Source organism: Monodelphis domestica, chromosome 2, assembly GCF_027887165.1.
Source record: "Monodelphis domestica isolate mMonDom1 chromosome 2, mMonDom1.pri, whole genome shotgun sequence".
Lineage (NCBI taxonomy): Eukaryota > Metazoa > Chordata > Mammalia > Didelphimorphia > Didelphidae > Monodelphis > Monodelphis domestica.
This window is the reverse complement of record NC_077228.1, coordinates 74,238,017-74,258,280: the sequence shown is the minus strand read 5'-3', so window position 1 is coordinate 74,258,280 and position 20,264 is coordinate 74,238,017. Positions and strand designations below refer to the sequence as shown.

Below are 20,264 nucleotides of genomic sequence, written 5' to 3'. Positions count from 1 at the left end.
ACAAACTTCAAAGCCTTTTTATGGGCCTCTCTGACTTCTCTGCTGTTATTAATACAAGAAGGAGTCCTGTTAGGATTAAAATTAACTAGAGTTATGCTCCAGAGCTTCCCCAATGTTGCTAAAGGAAAATTTACAACAGTCCAGATGCCAAGAAGGTTATTGTCTGCAGGACAAGTTGGGACTTAGGTTTTCTTTTAATTAGTTTTTCCCTTTCTCCTTTTTACACTATCTAGACCACGCATTAATAGACACCTTGGGTCACTCCTCTTTCAGCACCCTACACAGTTTAATAGAAGAAAGAGCTTCAAATAGCCAGGAGGAGTTTCACCCACACAGTTGTAGCTCAGCTTACTCTCCCTGGTACAGCTTTGCTGTTGGGTGGGTGGAAGGCAGGATTAGGGATCTGGATGACTCAGAGAAGTGGCCCATACATTTCTCCTGGTCATTTTTTATATGGGAGAGAGAGGGAGAGTAGCCTGACACTGGGCTCTTTCTGCTTCTGAGCAATTGTCACCTTCTGTTTGAAAACTCTGCTCAGAGAGTGAAACCCAGAAACGATGGCTGCAGCTGGGTTAGCACAGTGTCTGTCCCATCGTCTGGTTCCTAGGACTCTCCAAACCTGGCTGCTATACAGGTGGGAAACCCCAGGCCTCCTCACCCCACAGCAGCCCAGGGTAGAGGCTTGGCTTTTTTTTCAGAGGGGATGAAAGGGTTTTTTTTTTTTTTGAGAAGCAAACTGGACTCCCTTTCTTGTCTTTCAGAAAGGACAAGCCTGGCTGTTGTCGCTACTACAGGGCAGCAATCTGCAGGAAGCTGAAGGACCCCTTGGCTATTGAGGAAGTTCCCTCTCGTCCTATCCAGCCTGATGAGGTAGACAATCTCCCAGAATTAGTGGCTTCTGCTTAGGGGGCCAATGGCTTTTCTCTTTTTCTGGTAAACTGAGGACTTGCTCTTTTCTCTTGCCTTGCCTTGCCTTCCCTTCATTTTCTTGTCTTTCTTTCATCCATCTGGATCAGAGAGCTACGAGAGATCCCTGCTGGCCCTTGATGCTAGGTTTGCACTTGATTGAATTCATTGAAATGCTCCCTTATCCTCATCTTCTGGGTGGGGGGGGGGGAGATAGAGAGACAGAGAGACAGAGAGACAGAGAGAGAGACAGAGAGAGAGACAGAGAGAGACAGAGAGACAGAGACAGAGAGAGAGAGACAGAGAGACAGAGAGAGACAGAGAGACAGAGAGACAGAGAGAGACAGAGACAGAGAGACAGAGAGAGAGAGGCAGAGAGACAGAGACAGAGACACACACACACAGAGAAGAGAGAGAGAGAGAGAGAGAGAGAGAGAGAGAGAGAGAGAGAGAGAGAGAGAGAGAGAGAGAGAGAGAGAGAGAGAGAGAGAGAGAGCGCTTCAGTCCTATCTCTAACAACACAATGGCTGTTACTTTGGAAAGAAGACATAGAGGCTTTTTAAATGGGGAGAATACTGTCTCTAGTATCTGCCTTTCGTGCTTGCTGTGAAGCTCAGATAGATGCAGTTTCAAACTCCCAAGATCTGTATAAATGTCCGTTGTTATCATCATCATCATCATTTGAATTCAGCGCTGGAAAGAGTCGCTCCTTCTTTTTCCTCCAATTTGTCAGCCCTCTTATTCTCAAGCTTTGTAAAATGGAAAGTGCCGTAAAAGCGTAGGTTACCAATGACGCTTATTTATGTAGCACTTTAAGGCTTACAAAGCACTCTTGAATTACCGTTCTTATCACCACCGCTGCTATCTTGTTCTCGTCTTTTATGATGGGCTTCGGAGAGAAATGGTCTTAAGACTATCCTGATATTATTCTTACATATTCAATGGCACAGGGGGACAAAATGGCTGCTTTGGGTAATTGGATGAATACTAGGCTCTAAGCCCAGATTCTGTGGAAGCAGTGAGTACTGCCCAAGGGGAATCTACCACTTCCCTTGTTAGGTCCTGCCTCTCTATCCTTTGTTGCTGTCACCTCCTACTCTACCAAGTTGAATTGCTGGACCTTCAGCAACTCTTGGGTATGGGTTGCCTAGGTGTAGTGGAGAGAAGTCTAGGGTTGGAGGCAGGAGAGTCCAATGTTTGAACATTTACTAGCTGTGTGATCATAGGCAAGTTACAGAACCTCTCTGAACCTCAGTTTCTTCATATACAAATTAGGGATGATAGATACTATTCATGATACTTCTCTCAGAGAAAACTTGTCAAGGAAAGCCCTTTGTAAAGCTGAAAGTATGACCTTTAAGGGTCTGTCTTAACTGTGAGAGACATGGTAAAGGGAGGGCCAGAACAGGGGTTTCTGGATTTCTGCTTTCTCTCCACTAAAGCAGAGTTCTACCTTCCTGGATGTCCTGTTTCCCTTCTTTGCAGGTCAGAGTTGATGTCCATTTCTGTGGGGTTAACTTTGCAGACATCTTGACCTGCCGGGGACGGTATCAGGAGAGTCCACCACTTCCCTTCACACCTGGTGAGTAAGAGAACTGTTTTGGAGTTAATATGGTGCCTCCAGGAGTTGCCAGCTGCCTTTTTGGGATGTAGACAATTGGGAAATACTGCATGCAGGTAGAGGAAGACCCCAGGTATTCTTGAGATGGGGCTAGAAACCTTTGAAGGTCTTTGAGCTGAGCTTTGAAGGAAGCTTGGAATTCTCTATATATGTACCATAAATATAAAGTGAATAAATGCCAATTTGTACGAAGTATTTTGGGAGGAAGTCATGAGCAGTGGTGGGAGGGAGATCTGGCAAAAACACGCAGAAGATGTTACCTGAAATGACTCTTAAAAAAAATCCTTCTCCCATCTTAGAATCGATACTGTGTATTGGCTCTGAGGCAGAAGAGCAGTAAGGTCTGGGCAATGGGCATTAAGTGACTTGCATAGAAATGGGTAGCTGGGAAGTATCTGAAGCCAGATTTGAATGCCCATTTCAGGGGTCCAATTCTTCTTCCTTCATTCTAGATTCCTAAAGTCCTTTTTTGTTGTTGTTCTTTAAACCCTTATCTTCTGTTTTAATTTTTTTTTTAAACTGTCTTAGAATCAACACTGTTTATTAGTTCCAGGGCAGAAGAGCAGTAAGGGTTAGACAATGGAAGTCAAGTGACTTGCCCAGGGTCACACAGCTAGGAAGTGTCTGAGGCCAAATTTGAACCCTATTCTTTCTACTGAAATACCTAACTGCCCTAATTCCTAAGGGATTTTTAGTCTTGAGTCCACAAACTTATTTTTCTCCCTTAATTAACATTAAACATGTTTCATTATAATTGACTTCTGCCGTAATCCCATGTATTGAATTTATGCTTTGAAAAACATTATTCTGAGAATGGGGTCATAGGCTTCACCAGATTGCCAGAAAGGTCAGTGACACAAAGCAGATTGGGAACATCTATGGAGAAGCATGATATATAGATTGTTGTCTATACAAAGCTAGTTAGAAAAATTGATTAAGGAGCATGATGGCACTGGACAAAGTATTTTATCTTCCTTTCAGGAATAGAGCTTGCGGGACAGGTAATGGAGACAGGCACGAATGTCAGCACAGTAAAAGAGGTAATCTAGCAGATTTGGAAGACCCAAGGGATCAATGCATGTTATGGGCTATGTAGGAAATGTGTTGGTGTCATTAATTTTTTTCTTGTTGTTTGTTGTTGTTTTTTTTTTTAGCAGAGTAAATCAAGGAAGGATCAAAGGTTCATAGATTTAGAGCTAGAAAGAATTGAGTCCAACCCCTTATTTTACAGATGAGGAAACTGAGGCTCAAGGGCCATGCTGAGGTTCATAAAGAATATATATATATTAAATATATATATAATTGGCAACTAGGTAACTCAGTGGATATAGAGTTAACTATATATATCTATGCCTGGAGATGGAGAAATTTGACCTCAGATGGAAGGTAAAGGTTTAATTAATATATATAATATAAGCAATATATTAATTATAGGTAAATACTATATAAATATATTATAAATATATGTTATACATAAATATATAAATAATATTATCATATATTTTATATATGTGTGTGTTTTAAACTTTATCTTCTGTCTTAGAATTGATACAAAGTATGGGTTCCAAGGCAGAAGAGCATTAAAGGCTAGAAAAATAGGGTTAAGTGACTTGCCCAAGGGCATACATCTAGGAAGCATCTGAGGCTAGATTTGAACCTAGAACCTTCTGGCTCACTATCTTCCTCATAAAATTAGTATTTGAAATATGATTTGAACATGAGTCTTCCTAATTCTAGACACCTTATTCACTACTCCAAGTGACAAATTCTAAGCTAGACTGAAGAAATCAGTGAAAGTCTCTTGTTCCATTTACACCTTCAGTATGAATAAGGGGCAATACCTTGGCCTTTTTTTTTTTAAACCCTTACCTTCTGTCTTGGAGTCAATACTGTGTATTGGCTCCAAGGCAGAAGAGTGGTAAGGGCTAGGCAATGGGGGTCAAGTGACTTGCCCAGGGTCACACAGCTGGGAAGTGTCTGAGGCCAAATTTGAACTCAGGACCTCCCATCTCTAGGTCTGGCTCTCAATCCACTGAGCTACCCAGCTGCCCCCACCTTGGCCTTTTATTAGGGAAGAATGCTCTCCAGTTTGTGTCTTTTGTGCCAAGAATAACCCCAGCATTCCAATATATGCCACTTGGAAGTGGGTTAAATAGCTTTTGTCCTCATTTTCTGCCCCACCTTTTCCCCTTCTCTCTGCTCCCACCCTTCGTGGTTCAGAGTGGTTTGACATTCTGGCACTGGGATTTTGGTGATGGCTATCTTCCTTTGAATTGGACATCTTCTAGTGTTGAAGCCAGAAGAGTTTTTCCCACTGTGCATTTGAATGTGCTACTAATACTTTCCCCTCTTTTTTTCCTACAGGGAGATCGGGTCATTAGTGTGATTAACTTTAACACCATGGCTGAACAATGCATTGTTGATCAGAAGGTATCTACCTCTCAATCATAATTCTGAATTAATTCTTGTCTCTTTTTACTGTCCTCCTTTTCCCACTACCTTTCTTTCTCCTTCCTTTCATTCTCTTTTCCTTTATTCCCCCTCTCCCTCTTTTCTGTCCCTTTTCTTCCTTCCCTTCCCCTTCTCTTCCTCCCTTTCCTCCTCTTCTCTTGTTCTCCCTTTCCTCTTCCCCTTCCTCCCTTTCCTCCTTCTTTCTCTTTCATTTCCCCTCTCCTCCCTTCTCCTCTTCCATTACCTTTTTTTTCATTCTTTCCTCTCTCCCTCTCTCTTCTTCCTTCTTTTCCCAGATTTTTTCTCCTTTTCTCCGCTACATTTCCCCTTTACATGACTTGGATTAGATACATGTTGGATTAGGTACACATTAGATGCATGGATACATTAGATACATCGCTGGGTGTGGGAAAGGGCTTCTGAAGAACTTTCAATATAGCTTGTTTCCTGGTTGGCTCTTTTCCCCTTTCACTTGCAAAGTCCCTTCTCTCTCTTTGTCCTGGAGATTCTGGTGATGATGATTATTTAAGGGGAAAGGCAGAGATATTATATAAACTTATATTGGGCAGAATTGCCTAATGAAAAAAAGACTATGAAGCTCACTGAGATGGGAAACTATTGGCTATTTGTCCCAACTGGATTATAGTTGGACCACTGCAATAGCAAAATTAGTTTGATGTGACAGCTTTTCTCCCCTATTAGAGCTTTTGAAAGAGATAAAATTTGGCTTAAAGTTGTTCACAGAATGAATTACATTTTATCTTCCATGACTTAGATCTTATTTATACTTAAGATTGCATTTGAGTTTTTTAATTTTTATTTATTTTTTACTTTTTGAGTTTAGTAAGTATAGGTTCTAAGGAAGAAAAGCAGTCAGGTCTAGGCAACTAAAGTTAAATGACTTGCCCAGGGTCACTATTTTCAAACTGGACTGAATATATTTGGTCCATTGCTGTGGCAAAACTACTTTGGGGAATAGGTTTGAATGTGACGGGAAGCATCTGAGGTCAAATTTAAACTCAGGATTTCCCATCTCCAGGTCTGTCTCTTTATCTATGGAGCCACTTAGCTGCCCTTACATTTGATTTTTTAAAACCTGGGTTACTGAAATCCTGTACCTTTAGGTGGCTGTACCAAAGGTCATTTATTTTTCACTTAAAGGGAGCTGATTTCCTTGTGTTTTCCTTCCCTTGGTAAATCAATCAATAATAAGAGCATTTTACAAAATAAACAATAACAGCATTTTACATACTTGAGTTCACTTGATCCTCACAATAACTTATGAATGCTAGAGATATTATTATTGCCATTTTACTCATGAAGTACAGAGAAGTTTACTGATTTAGTAACTTGTCTCTAATCCTATAGCTAGTAAGGATAGGAAACAGGATTTGAATCCAGTACTTTCTTGCCTCTAAGCCCAACACTCTCTCCATGATACCATACTTCCTCCCTGAATCAATAGTTATTTATTGAACACTTTCTCTATGCAAGGAACTAAGGGGATACAAAAAATTGTAATCATAGGATCATAGAATTGGAGTTAGAAGTGATCCCAAAGTACATCTAGTCCATTTCCCTCATTTTATGGATAAACAAAATTAAGTGAGGCTCAGAGAATTTCCTTTAACTTCCCTGAGCCTCAGTTTCCTCTTCTTTAAAACGAGGGAGCATTTGTCTACTTCTATATTGATGTCTCTAGGACTGTTGCATGGGCACCCAGCTAGTAAGTGTTACAGGTAAAATTTGAACTCAGTTTTATTTATCTTCTATGCCATCTTGTCTCTCAAAGTAAGTAACTCCAATTTCTTTGCATGTAGAAATTGTGGCAGATTCCAGAAGGAGTCTCCTACCAAGAAGCTGCTGCCCTTCCTGTATGCTATGGCACTGCCATCTTGGCTCTGGAGCAGCGGGCACGGACACAGCCTGGGTAAGTGTTCTGAGCAGTTCGAGTAACAATGACAATAACTGGCATCTGTGTGGAGCTCAAGGGTCCTATTTCACACTGTATGAGGCCATCTGTGGTGGGAGAGAAGTAGAGTCTTTCATTTCATTCCCATTTTATTGATTAGGAAACTGGTTCAGGGATACTAAGGGATTTGCCCAAGCTAGAGAGGAAAGGAAATGGATTTCAGTCTCTGGTCTTCTAACTTCAAGACTAATGTTTTGTTCCATTACTGGATCAAACTTCCTTTTACTCTGTTGAAGAATGAGAAATTAAGAGGACAGCTAGATTGATCAGTGGATTGAGAGGACTGATAGAGTTGGGAAGTCCTGGTTTCCAATTTGGACTCAGACACTTCCCAGCTGTGTGACCCTGGGCAAGTCACTTAATTCCCATTGCCTAGCCCTTCCCATTCTTCTGCCTTGGAACCAATACACATTATTGATTCCAAAACAGAAGGTAAGGGTTAAAAAAATAATAAGAAATTGAAAGGCTGGGCTATGAGCATCTTGTATGTTCCTAAGGTTGTTGGCGTGTTCTCCTTTCTTAAATAACAGGTTGAGGAAAGCCCAAGAGTAGCCAACACTGGACAGACTTTTATTATCTGGGATTGAGTTGTAAACTGGATTTTTAGCTAGAAAAAGAAAAGAGACTAGAAGTCTTTTCAAAGTCTGGGAAATGGAACTTTTGGGGACTTGAGCCCTGATTTACTCTGATTGTGGAGGTATGGAATAACACTGATCCTTTTTTTTTTTCTGATACAGGGAAACTGTTTTGGTGACAGCAGCAGCTGGAGCCACAGGACTTGCCTTGATAGATGTAGCATCAAACATTCTCCAGGCCAAGGTATAAGCTGTTACGGTCTGCTTTCACCTGGTACAAGGCTCTTATTTCAATAGGAATGAATTCTTTTTTAAGAATTGTTGAAATCAGTCTACATGTAGCCATTGACTTCCTACTTCTTGCAAGTACTGTGCTAAGCCCTAGGATGGAGAGAAAGAAAAAGACAGTTCCTGCCCTCCAGGAGCTAACAGTCGAATGGGGGGAAGAGAGAAGCCAAACAAGTATGTACGAACAAGATATACACAGGAAAAACAACAGAGGGAAGGCCCTAGCATCAAGAGGATTTGGAAAAATCTTCCTGTCGAAAGTGGGATTTCAGTTGGGATTGGAAGGAAGTCAGGGAAGCTTGGGGGCAGAGATGAGGAGGGAGGGAATTCCAGTTGTGGGAGAGAGCCAGTGAACATGCCTGTTTTTGTTTGAGGATTAGTAAGGAGGCCAGTGACACTGGGTGGAAGGATATGTGGAAGCAGGAAAGGTATAAGAAGAGAGGAAAGGTTGCATGTGTGTGTGTGTGTGTGTGTGTGTTATATAGTATAATTGGGAGGTAATCTCAAAGAAGGGATTAATAGGCAACTAGGTTGACCCAATGGAATGGAGAATGGAAAAGGAGGTTCAGCCTTAGACACTTACTACCTGTGGGACCATGTGTAATTCATTTAACCCTGGTTGCCTCAATTTCCTCATCTGTCAAATGAGCTGGAGAAAGAAATGGCAGATCAATCCAGTGTCTTTGCCAAGAAAACCCCAAATAGGGTCATGAAGAAGGACTGAACAGCAGGGATTAGCAGGGGAGGGAGAGAAACAAGATAAGATCATATAGTCATTTTTGAGCTGAGTCTTGAAGGAAGCCAAAAAAGAGATGAAGGAGATGGAGGATGACTAGCCATGGAGGACAACAAGGGACAACACTCAGAGTTGGGAGATGGCATGGCTAGCAAGGAAGTTGGTGTCACGGGATCACAGAGTGCTGGAGAGGAATAAAATGTAAGAAATTCAGAAAGGTAGGAAAGGTAGGAAGTGGCCAGGTTGTAAAAGACTTTAAAAGGCAAACTGAGGATTTTATAGTGAATCCTGAAGGTAATAAAGAGGCACTGGAGTTTATTGCATTAGAAGAGGGAACATGGTCAGGTATATATTTTGGCAGCTGAATTAAGGATTGGTTTTGATACTTGAGGGAGGAACAATAAATTGAAGGCAATTATAATAATCCTGGGGTGAGGTGATAAGAGCCTGAACCAAGGCAATGGAGAGTATAAATGAAGAGAATGGAATGTGGAGGAGAGATTTTGTGAAGGTAAAAATGACAATAATGACAAAACCTGGCAATGAATTGGATATGCAGGTGAATATCAATGAAGACGCAAGGATGATGCCAAGGTTGCAAGTCTGGCAAACTGAGGAGGTAGTAGTACACTCAATAAAAACTAGAAAGGGAAAAATAAAGGAGGATTTTAGGGAAAATGTAATGAGTTTGTTTTGGGGCACAACAAATTGGTAATCTCTATGGCACATCCAATTAGGGACAGAGTGTCCAAAAGTCAGTTGGAGATGCTGGACTGGTGTTCAAGAGAGAAGTTAGGGTTGGATGTATAGCTCTGGGAGCCATATGCAAAGAGATAATAGTTGAATCCATGGAAGCAGATGAAATCACCCTGTAAAATAGTGTAGAGGGGAACAGAGAAGAACATCTAAGTTTATGGTTAGTGGGAATAACTCGGGTAACTAACTAGCAGAAGAGACTAAGAAAAACCAATCAGATGGATAAAAGGAAAACCATGGAAGGAAAGACCCAGAGCAGAGTGTCTAGGAGTAAAGGGTGATATGCAGTATTAAAGAACTCCATTGATGGCCCTTCCAGCTCTAAATCTATGAACCTATGACCCTTTTATTTTTTAAAAAAGCTTTTATACCATCCATCCAAGATAGATATAACTAATCTGGTATAAGCGATTCCATAAATTTTTTGGGAATATTCATAACAAAATGTTGTTTAATGTATTATTATGTGAAATAAAGAAAAGAAAGATTTGCTCAGTCATGTTCGACTTTTGGTGACCCTGTAGGCCATACTATCCATGGGGTTTTCTGGGCAAAGATACTGGAATGGCTTGTCCTATGATACTTTTATAAAATGGTGGGCAATATAGAATAGTGACTTGACTGGATCCTGGAATAAGGAAGATCTAGGTTTAAATCTTTTTGTTTAAACTCTTACCTTCTGTCTTAGAATCAAAAATGAATATTGATTCTAAGACAAAAGATCATAATGGCTAGGCGAATGGGGGTTTAGTGACTTGCCTAGAAGCACAACAGGTAGGAAGTATTTGATTTAAATTTGAACCCAGGATCTCCTGACTTTATACCTGGTGCTCTATCCACTGCTACCTAGCTTTCCCCTTAGGTTTAAATCTTGACTCTGACGTTCACTAGCCATTTCACCATGGGAAACTCACTTAACCTCTGTGCCTCAGTTTTTACATTTGTAAAAGAAGGGTAATGAGATAGACTATAAAAAGCTTTTCAAACTTCTAAGAGCTTGACAAATGTCAGTTATTGCATCATTTGACTATTACCCCATACCTATGAAATAGCATGGAAGGCATTACAATGTTGGTTTTTTTAGGTGAGAGAAATTGGGCATAGAATGGAAAATTGAGTTGCCCTGGGTGAGTGTCACTCATCAAGTGAGTGACAGATATGGGACTGTTGTTCAATTGTGTCTGACTCTTCATTACCTCTTTTGGGGTTTTCTTTGCAAAGATACTAGAGTGTTTGCCATTTCCTTCTCCAGTTCATTTTACAGGTGAGGAAACTGAGGCAATAGGGCTAAGGGACTTGCCCAAGGTCAGCTAGTAAGAATCTAATACCAGATCGGAACTCAGGAAGATGAGTCTTCCTGATTTCAAGCCCAGTACTCTATTTACTGTATCACCTAGCTGCCAACTAGAGGTTCCTATTAGAATCCTTTAGACCCTTAGTTGACTGTTTGGAACCTTGAGAGATTCTAGAGATCCTTCTAGTCAGAAAATTTCTCCAAGCCTAGTCACATCCTTAACCCACCACCTTGGCTACATTCCCCCTCCCCGCCCCCCCCCCCCCCCAGAATGCTTTCAGTTGTTTCAGTGCTGTCTGACTCTTCATGACCCTTTTAGGGTTTTCTTGGCAAAGACACTGGAGTGACTTGCCATTTCTTTCTCCAGCTCATTTGACAGATGAGGAAACTGAGGCAAACAGTGTTAAGTGATTTGCCCAGGGTCACACAGGTAGTAAGTGTCTGAGACTGGATTTGAACTCAAGCCTTCCTGACTCCAGGTCCAGCGCTCTATCCACTGAGCCACCTAACTGCCCACAACCAAATTACAAGCTCCCAGACTCTTAGAGACAGGAACGATTTCAGTATCAAGGATTCTTAACTTCCCCCCTCTTACTGACCCCTTCAGTAAAGTCTGTGGACCCCTTGTCAGCATAATGTTTGAAAAAAGAAATCATAATGGAAGTAAATGCTAAATTTCAAAATAAAGATATCCTTGTGTTTATTTTTGTAACTTATCCAAGTTCCCAGGTCCCTTGCCAGTTCATAGACTCCAGGTAAAGGATCCCTAATTTGGTCCAGTCCATCATACTTGATCAAGAACCCCTTCTACACATATCTGACAAGTGACCATATGTCTTTGTTTGAAAATCTAAGGAAGGGGCACGCCCTCCCTCTCTTGATAGCCAGTTCCATCTAGATGGCTCTAATTGTTAAGGAAGTTTTTCGCCAAGTCTAAATCCATCTCCTTTTAATTTCCACCCTTCGCTTCTAGTTCTGCCTTCAGTTGCCAAGGAAAAACCAGTAATTCCCTTTCTACTTGCAATCACATTCCTCTTAAGTCATGTTCCTCCTTAATTCTCTTCTTCTCATGGAACATCCGCAGCTCCACCAACTAGAGCGCAATCTCAAAGCTTTGTTTCTTACTTTCCTCTCCTGGCAGGTGATTGCAGCCGCTGGAAGTGATGAGAAATGCAAGCTGGCACTGCAGAGAGGGGCGAAGTCCGCTGTGAATTACAGTCGGGGCAACATGAAGGAGGAACTGAAGAAGCTAACAGGCGGGCAGGGGGTCAATGTGGTCATTGAAGCTGTGGGAGGTGATGTCTGCCTGGCTGCACTCCACAGGTGCATTGAAATCACCATTTGGGAGGGATTGAAATGCTGGTGATCCTTAGCCCCGAGACTTGTTAATGGTCTGGTTAACATTTCTGGTGGCGCTCTCCATCCTTCTGGCTCTGACTTTCTGCTTCTCGCGGTTGCACATTTCTGCTGTAGGGATCTGCGGTAATCATCATCATAACGGCTAGTATTTATATAGTGCTTTAATGTTTGCAAAGTGCTTTTCAAATATTAACTCAATTTATCACCCCAGGCCCTTGGGAGGTCTGCCCAATTTTTATTCTGCCCCGTTTTATGTTTGAGGAAACTGAGGCAGAAAGAAGGAAAATGACTTGCCAGCTTCACAAACAGTGTTTGAAGCTAGATTTGAACTTGTTTTTGGATTTTGGATTGGATTGTGTTCTACACACTGCGCCACCTAGCTGAAAAAAATATTACTGCCGGTGTGGAAATTGAGATGACACTGACATGTCAAATGATGAAAAGCATATATTAATTACACAGAAATCTAAGACAAACGCTCTTCTAGGATGTAGCCCACAGCTGGGGGGGGGGGACCTGATAAAACATCTCTTAAAAAAAACACCTTACTTTCTGCCTTAGTAATAACTCTAAGATAGAAGAGCAAGAGCTAGGCAAATGGAGTTGGGGACTTGCCCAGGGTCACATAGATAGGAAGTATCTGAGGTCAGATTTGAACCCAGGTCTCACCAACTCCAGGCCTAGCTCTCTTTCCACTGCACCAACTAGAGACCCCTGAAACTCATTCTTTAGAGGAGGCAGTGATTGGTACAACTAGTCCTACTTCCAAACTCTTTTTTGTTTGGTAAAAAAATAAAAATAAAAAAGATTTTATAAGGTCCTAGTGAAAGTTATAGGTTCAATCAATTAGTCAATGAATAAGCATTTAACTTGCACCTACTCTGCTATATATAAGTGGACATTTTCTATCCTTGGACTTCATCCCCCAGAAGTCCTTCAGTATTTCCCAGAATTCCTCTCCTCTCTCCACCAAGTTGTATGGTCACATTTGTGTATAGTTTGCCCGCCCTCCTTTTCTCTTTTTCCTTGAGACTGTGGTGGAGTTAGGCAGGTTTTTATTCTAGCCTTTTATTTCAAGTTGTTATTAATATATCTTATAAATATAATAGTTGAGTTATTGTATATTAATTTTAATTCTCACATTTAGCCACTGTGGAGAAAAATATTAAAGAAAAAAAGAAATACTTTCTCTTCTTAAAAAGCCTTTGTTCCATTGGGGATGCCTATAGTTAACCAATTTTTTTTTCTTAAAGCAAAAAATGACTCTCTAATTTTTTTTTTTAAGTTTTGACTTTTCTCCACTGGATTTTCTTAACCTGGGGTGCACTTGTCTAGGCAGGTATTCATCATAAGGAGAATGGAGGAAGGAGAGTCTTTGTCCTCCTAAAGGCTCAGCTTGCCTTCATCCCTATAGCCAAATCCACTCTTTTCTTTTTATTTGCCTCACTTGGTAAACCAGCAGAGGAGAGTAAGGGTTACCTTTTGTGTCTGCTGGATAGAGTTCTTCGGAGTAAGGAAGACCTGGTTTCAAATCTTGCTATGAGATAATTATTATGTCACCCTGAGTAAGTCATTTCTCTATGTCTGCGTTTTCCTCATCTATAAATGTTGGGAAGGATTAATCAAATAATGTATGTAAATTCCTAGCTCCGTGACCCTGGACAAGTCACTTAACCCACATTGCTTAGTTCTTGCATTCTTCCATCTTAGAATTGATACTGATAAAAGGTAAGGATTTTAGGGGAAAAAAGTATTTAAAGCAAATTATTTAAATGATAAATCAATGTCCAGTTCTTATTATGGTTCTCTGGATTTCTAGAGGTGGGGATGAGGCACTTGAGGTTTTTTTTTTTTTGGTATTAGAACATTTCTTGGTATCTTTTTTTTCCTCCCTCAGCCTGGCTTGGGAGGGCAGGATGGTGGTGATAGGCTTTGCAGGAGGATCCATTCTGTCCATTCCATCCAATCTGCTCCTGGTGAAGAACACGTCAGTCATGGGAATCTACTCGACCCGATATCTGAAGGAGAATTTCCCACTCTTCTCAAAGTATATGTCCTCAATTCTTCAGTACTGCCAGGAAGGATCCATCAAGCCACACATTGGAAGAATCTTTAAGCTGGAAGAGGTGAGAAGCACTAAAGGAAAGTCACGATAAGATGCTTCCCATGGCACGTCTGCTCCGAATGGCTAGAAAGTCCTCTCTGGGCCTCACCACTGGGCATGACGTCTGAGGGGGAAAAATAATCTAAATCTGGCTTTTTCTTTGTTTTTTTTTTTTGAACATGAAAGAAAAAAAGCATTCAGGCAAAATAATGATACTTCCTAGTCTGCCAGAGCAGTTATCAGGCCTCTGGGTTTCCCTAATCAGGGGAGACCTATGTTCTTCACAACCTGCAGCTCCTGGGAACAGATACCCCAGAGGGTGAGGAGGTAGCAAAGCTCTGAAGGACAGAATGGCCCTAAGCTTGGAAATCTCTCTCTGCCTTACTGGGTCACGAAACATGAGTAAAATAACCATATTTTAGAAAAGAATTTATCATGCTGAGTTGTAGATGTCAGGGACCTTAGAGGAATGGAAACGAATCCCTCATTTTATAGATGAGAAAACGGAGGCTAACAGATGTTAAGGGACTTGTCTAAGGTCATACAGGCAGTTATTATTTAAGCAGGATTTGAATTCAGGCCACTTGACTAGAACTCTTTCCATTCTGTCTGGTTGCCTCTCTGGTGCTACTACTAACAAATATGTATATGTATATGTATATGTATATGTATATGTATATGTATATGTATATGTATATGTATATGTATATGTATGTATGTCATATGTACACATACATAACACATAAAATAATATAGAATATATTTACATATAAGTATACACAATATTAAAATTATATAATATATTAACATAAATCTAAATATATTATATAATATATAATTAATATATTATTATATAGGAATATAAATTATTTGCAAATTAATTATAGAACATTAATATAAAATAATATATAATATGAATATTTATATATTTCAAAGTCCTTACCTTCTCTCTTAGAATCAGTGCTAAATATCAGTTTGGTTAGGGTTGGGTAATTGGGATTAAGTGACTTTCCCAGAGTCACATAGTATCTGAGGCCATATTTCAACCCAGGACCTTCTGTCTCCAGGTCTGGCTCTCTATCCACTGAACCACTCAGATGCCCTGTGATATACTTTTCAAATTGGGTGGCATAGTGGATAGAATACTAAGCCTGAAGTTAAAGAAACTCTTCTTCCTGAGTTCAAATGTGACCCTCAGACACTTAATAGCTGTGTGACCCTGGGTAAGTCACTTAATTCTGCCTCAGTTTCCTCATCTATAAAATAAGTTGGAGAAGGAAATCAAAAACTACTCCAGTATCTTTGCCAAGAAAACCCCAAAAGGGGTCCTGAAAAATGGGATACTTCTGAAATGACTAAACAACAACACTTTTCAACAAGTAACCTGAAAAACAAATAGCTTGATCTTAAAAAAATCAATTGGTTATCATTTATTAATTGTTTCCTGTGTGCTAGGCTAGACTTGGGGGCACTGATGCCAAGAATGCAACAATTTCTACTTCAATGGACTTCGGGCACTATGAATAGTCTTTCCCTAGCAGATTATCCAGAAGACAAGAGATTTTTGACTTTTCAACTTTTTTTTTTAAAACCCTTACCTTCCGTCTTGGAGTCAATACTGTGTATTGGCTCCAAGGCAGAAGAGTGGTAAGGGCTAGGCAATGGGGGTCAAGTGACTTGCCCAGGGTCACACAGCTAGGAAGTGGCTGAGGTCAGATTTGAACCTAGGACCTCCCGTCTCTAGGACTGGCTCTTAATCCACTGAGCTACCCAGCTGCCCCCAACTTTTCAACTTTTCAGCTTTTAAGAGCAGACATTTAAAAGTTCTGTTAGATGACATGAACTAGGATTCTCTGAAACTAGTGTCAAATCATGCTAGGTATCATGGGATGATAGAATTCTATTAGTCACTGAAATGAATTTTGTTGGCAGTTAGCTTCCTTTTTCAGTCCCCCACAGCCCCGTTTAGGCAGCTTTAAACTTCCTCCAAAGTATAACTAGATGCATAGTTCTCTAATAAACTTGCAAATGTTAATCTGTTCTGCATATGTTATAAAGGGTTTATTATTTTTTTTTGAATACTTGGCTGGCATTATTTAAAGCCACCTAAAACACTTCTGGTGACTGACTACAAGTTAAAACTGTTACCAGTAGGGGATCACTCAAATGGAGATCATCTGGGTTCCATGAGCTCTGCTGCCCACTTCTTTCCCGGGGAGACAAATTCCCTTGTTTTTCTTTCCTGTGGAGAGGTGTCTTTCTCCATTTCTTTTGGCATCTGTCAATGAAGAAGATTGTATTTACTTTCCCACAATTTTATGGTTGTCTGGAGTAAAAGAGACGGAAGCCAGGATGGAGTGAAGAGACAAAATCTGCTTCTTTTAAACTTTTCTCTTCTCGTACTCATTTATATGCTCTCTGACCATTTGCTGGCCATTTAACATTCTTCTTTGAGCCTCAGTTTCTTCATAAGTAAGATTTAGATAATGTACCTGCAATTTCTACCTCCTGGGATTGTTGTGATGCTGAGAGAAGACACTGGACAAAGAGAGCTCTGTAAACTTTGATGCAGTATATGGTAGTGTTATATTCTTGTTATTACACTGAGAGGCAAGTGTGAGAGAGTGGCTGCAGGGCCAGTCTGAGACTCAGGAGAAACAAGATTTAGTATCTTGGGACTCTGACACCCTTCCTTATTGGCTTGGGCAATTTGCTTAACCTGTCAATGGCCTGGAGCAACTCTCTGAGATTAGAATTAGAATTCATCCTCAAAAGCAGGGAAATACTGTTGCTAATGTTCACATATCTGGGATTTATATGACTTTAAAAAATTGCACAAGTCCTAGAGTTAGGCTGGATCACAGTGTTCTGTCTCCTTGGCTGGAAATCAAATTTGTTTATAGTGGAGGTCCCCAAGAGGTGGAGGAAGCCTCTTAAAGACTGGGAGAGATCTTTGAAAACAGCTTCTAAACCTAGAAGGGCTCACCTAGATCCTATTTTTTTGCAGAGCCTTCTTTTTTTCCAAAGAAGTTCTGACACTCAAGATGCATCACAGTAGGGCATGGGATGGCATCCAAAACCTTTGCTTGTGAGAACTCATTAGACATCAAGTTAATTCATCATTTCAATTTACAGATTTAGGCAGGGGGTACAAAGTGGTCATATGGAGAGATTTTTTTTTCTTTTTAAAAGAAAAATGTTTTCTTATGAATTTCTGGCAGGTGGCATGTGATCCACTAATTTTGTGGTTATTGGAAAGAGTGATGGGGTTGGAATCAAAGAGCCTGAGTTCAAATTCTGCCTCTTTCATTTACTACTTGTGTGACCTGGGGCAAATTATTTAACTATTCTTAGTTTTAGTTTTCTCAGCTGTCAAATAAGGGGGTTTGACTAGGTGATCTTAAAGGTGTCTATCTATCTATCTATCTATCTATCTATCTATCTATCTATCTATCTATCTACCTATCTATCTATCTATGAGTCAAAGTGGAGCTCAATACTTTTGCCACTGCATAGACTGAATCAGCCAGAATTGTTTGGACGGGTGTATACGTGCATGACCTCATGGAATTTTGTTTTCTTACAGATCAATGAAGCCTTTGAGCATGTGACCCAGCGCAAAACTACAGGCAAGGTGATTCTTTCTGTTAAATGAACTTGCCAATTAAGACCTGACCATCCAAGCCCTTCCTTGTGACTTCATTGGGGAATTTACTGTCTTCACATTTGTGCTGTCTTGGAGAGAATGGGGATATGCAGCAAATGAATTCTCTTGCCGCCATGCTTTTGTTCCATTGGACTCCCATGTCTAGAAAGCACTTTTTTCACCCTTTGACCTTCCAAAATACAAATCAGATGCCATCCCTCTGATCTATCTCGACAGCTCTATCTCTTCCCCAGCTCTCTTTCTGGAAATCTCTTTGTTTCACATTTGCATTTGCTTATAAAACCTAACCCCTAGAATGAAAGCTCCTCAAGGGCAGGTATCTACTTTGGTTTTTAGGAAGAGTGGATAGATTTAGAAAGAGTGGATATATTCCCCAGCATCTAGCAACTTGTGCAAAGGAGATGATGAATGTGGGACAACTAGGTGGAACAGTGGGCAGGTAGGTGGTACAGTGGATAGAGTGCCTAGCTTGGAGTCAGGAAGACTCATCTCTGAGTTCAAATCCGGCCTTACTAGCTGTGTGACCTTGGTTAAGTCATTTATCCCATTTGCCTCAGTTTCCTCATCTGTAAAATAAGCTGCAGAAGGAAATGTCAAGCCACTCCAGTATCTCTCCCAGGAAAACCCCAAGTGAAAAAAGACTAAACAATAACAACAAGTGGATGAAATTCTGGACCTGGAGGAAGATCTGAGTTCAAATTTGGTCTCAGATACTCTGTCTTATGTGACTCTGGGAAAGCCATTTAACCTTCTTTCTGCCTCATTTTCCTTACCTTTAAAATAGGCATAATTTTAGCACCTATCTTCCAGAGGTATTGTGAGGATAAAATGAGATAATATTTGTAAAGTCTTTAGCATAGTACCTGGGCAATTGTAGGTATTTCATAAATGTTTAGTCCCTTCCTTTCCCCCCTTAACAACCTATGTTTGATGCCAGAGTGAACACGGATCTTTCTGTAGAAGGCTGGTTGATAGGGAAGATAGGAACCAAGTCTTATATAATATATTTACATATACAATATTATATATGATTAGATTAATATATTATATATTACATATATACATTTGGGTTCCATTATACAGATGATGTCCCCAATACTTGAGGTAGATTTTAGCTATTACTGTTATGTGGTATGGCAGGTATGTTTCTTTTACTATCTGCACAGGATGACACAGACACACATCTCCCAGAGGACATCATGTCGTATCATTTGCTGGGGCAAAGTTCAACTTGTTCATTGTCCAAGTCTGCATTGAGAAAGGCCAATAAAAGCTTTCAAGAGTGCCAAGGAGTGGTTGGTTGGCTGCTTGTTTGCTTTATTTTACTTTTGCAAAATCTTTCTAGAATATCACTATTAAGTAGGAGTTAGTAATTGTCAAGTTATTTGGAAGTAAATAATGAACAGGAGAACTGGTGGATTAAAATAGGAATATAAGCGTGGTCTATAGTGTAGCCACACATATTCTTTCTCCATGGGCCCAGTTATTCACATCTTCCTGTCTCTGTCTCTCACTGGTTCTGTTTCTGTCTCTGTCTGTCTCTATTTCTGTCTCTGTGTCTCTCTCCTCTCTTCTCTTTCTCTCTATCTCTCTCTCTCTCCCCTCTCTTCTCTGTCTCTCTCTCTTTCTCTCTGGCTCTGTTTCTGTCTCTCTGTCTCTGTCTGTCTCTCTGTCTCTGTCTCTGTCTCTTTCTCTTTGACTCTGTCTGTCTGTCTGTCTCTTTCTCTCTCTCTGTCTCTCCCTCTCTCTGTCTCTCTCTCACCCTTACCTTCCATCTTAGAATCAATCTTCACCTTGGAGTTCAGTTTCTTTATTCACAACCATGGGGAAGGGGTGACCTTTCTTTTTGATAAACCCTTACCTTATGTCTTAGAATTAATACTAAGCATCAGTCCCAAGGCAGAAGAGTGGGAAGGGCTAGGTAATGGAGGTGACTTACCCAGTGCCACAGAGCTAGGAAGTGTCTGAGGCCATATTTCAACCCAGGACCCCCCATTTCTGAGCCTGTCTCTCAATCCACTGAGCCACCCAGCTGCCCCCCCACATCTCTTTTCCTTTGCTCCCTTCCATAGTTCAGTAGAAGCATTCTCCCTTTTGGGAACATACAAGTTGTCTAATTCATGGTGCCCTTCTTACCTTCCCCAAATGCTCTATGGCACGCAGTTGTTCTAAAGCAAAGTCAATGAAAATTAACTTTATTTGGAGAATTTCATGATCCCCACTGAGATAGGAAGAGAAATCACAGATGTCAGAGGTAGAGTTGGGAGTCCTGCATTAGAATCTGCAATTGGTAGCTTTCCCAGAGCTTAGCATAGTGCTGCCTGGCATAGAGCAGACACTTAATAAATCCTAGAGGACTGATTTCCAAAGCTGATCAGTTGCTGTTTTCAATGATGAAAATTGATGGTGTTGCTTGCTTAGTCCAAAGTGACTTAGCTAGCAAGAGACAATGATTAAGGCAGGTACATTTCTCATCTGTTTAACAAGTAGGGGCACGATTCCCCAATGAACTGCTCTCCACTGTCCCCATGCTCT

General features: G+C 40.6%; 1 protein-coding gene across 1 annotated transcript; it reads left to right on the top strand.

Moving 5' to 3' along the window:
• Positions 1-237: 237 nt before the first annotated feature.
• On the top strand, positions 238-19,018 carry LOC100021773 (quinone oxidoreductase-like protein 2). Its single transcript, XM_001373784.4, has 10 exons — positions 238-634; positions 762-870; positions 2,392-2,488; positions 3,509-3,567; positions 4,892-4,957; positions 6,799-6,908; positions 7,688-7,769; positions 11,741-11,922; positions 13,856-14,084; positions 17,649-19,018. Exons 1-10 carry the CDS (start codon positions 558-560, stop codon positions 17,715-17,717), a joined length of 1,080 nt encoding a protein of 359 aa, XP_001373821.1. The 5' UTR covers positions 238-557; the 3' UTR covers positions 17,718-19,018.
• Positions 19,019-20,264: the final 1,246 nt, after the last annotated feature.

Bases quoted from the DNA above. Each gene is read 5' to 3' on its own strand.
- LOC100021773 (XM_001373784.4), top strand. From the start codon at position 558: ATGGCTGCAGCTGGGTTAGCACAGTGTCTGTCCCATCGTCTGGTTCCT. The intron at 11,923-13,855 runs GTGCATTGAAAT...TTCCTCCCTCAG, and splicing joins TGCCTGGCTGCACTCCACAG to CCTGGCTTGGGAGGGCAGGA. The intron at 14,085-17,648 runs GTGAGAAGCACT...GTTTTCTTACAG, and splicing joins GAATCTTTAAGCTGGAAGAG to ATCAATGAAGCCTTTGAGCA.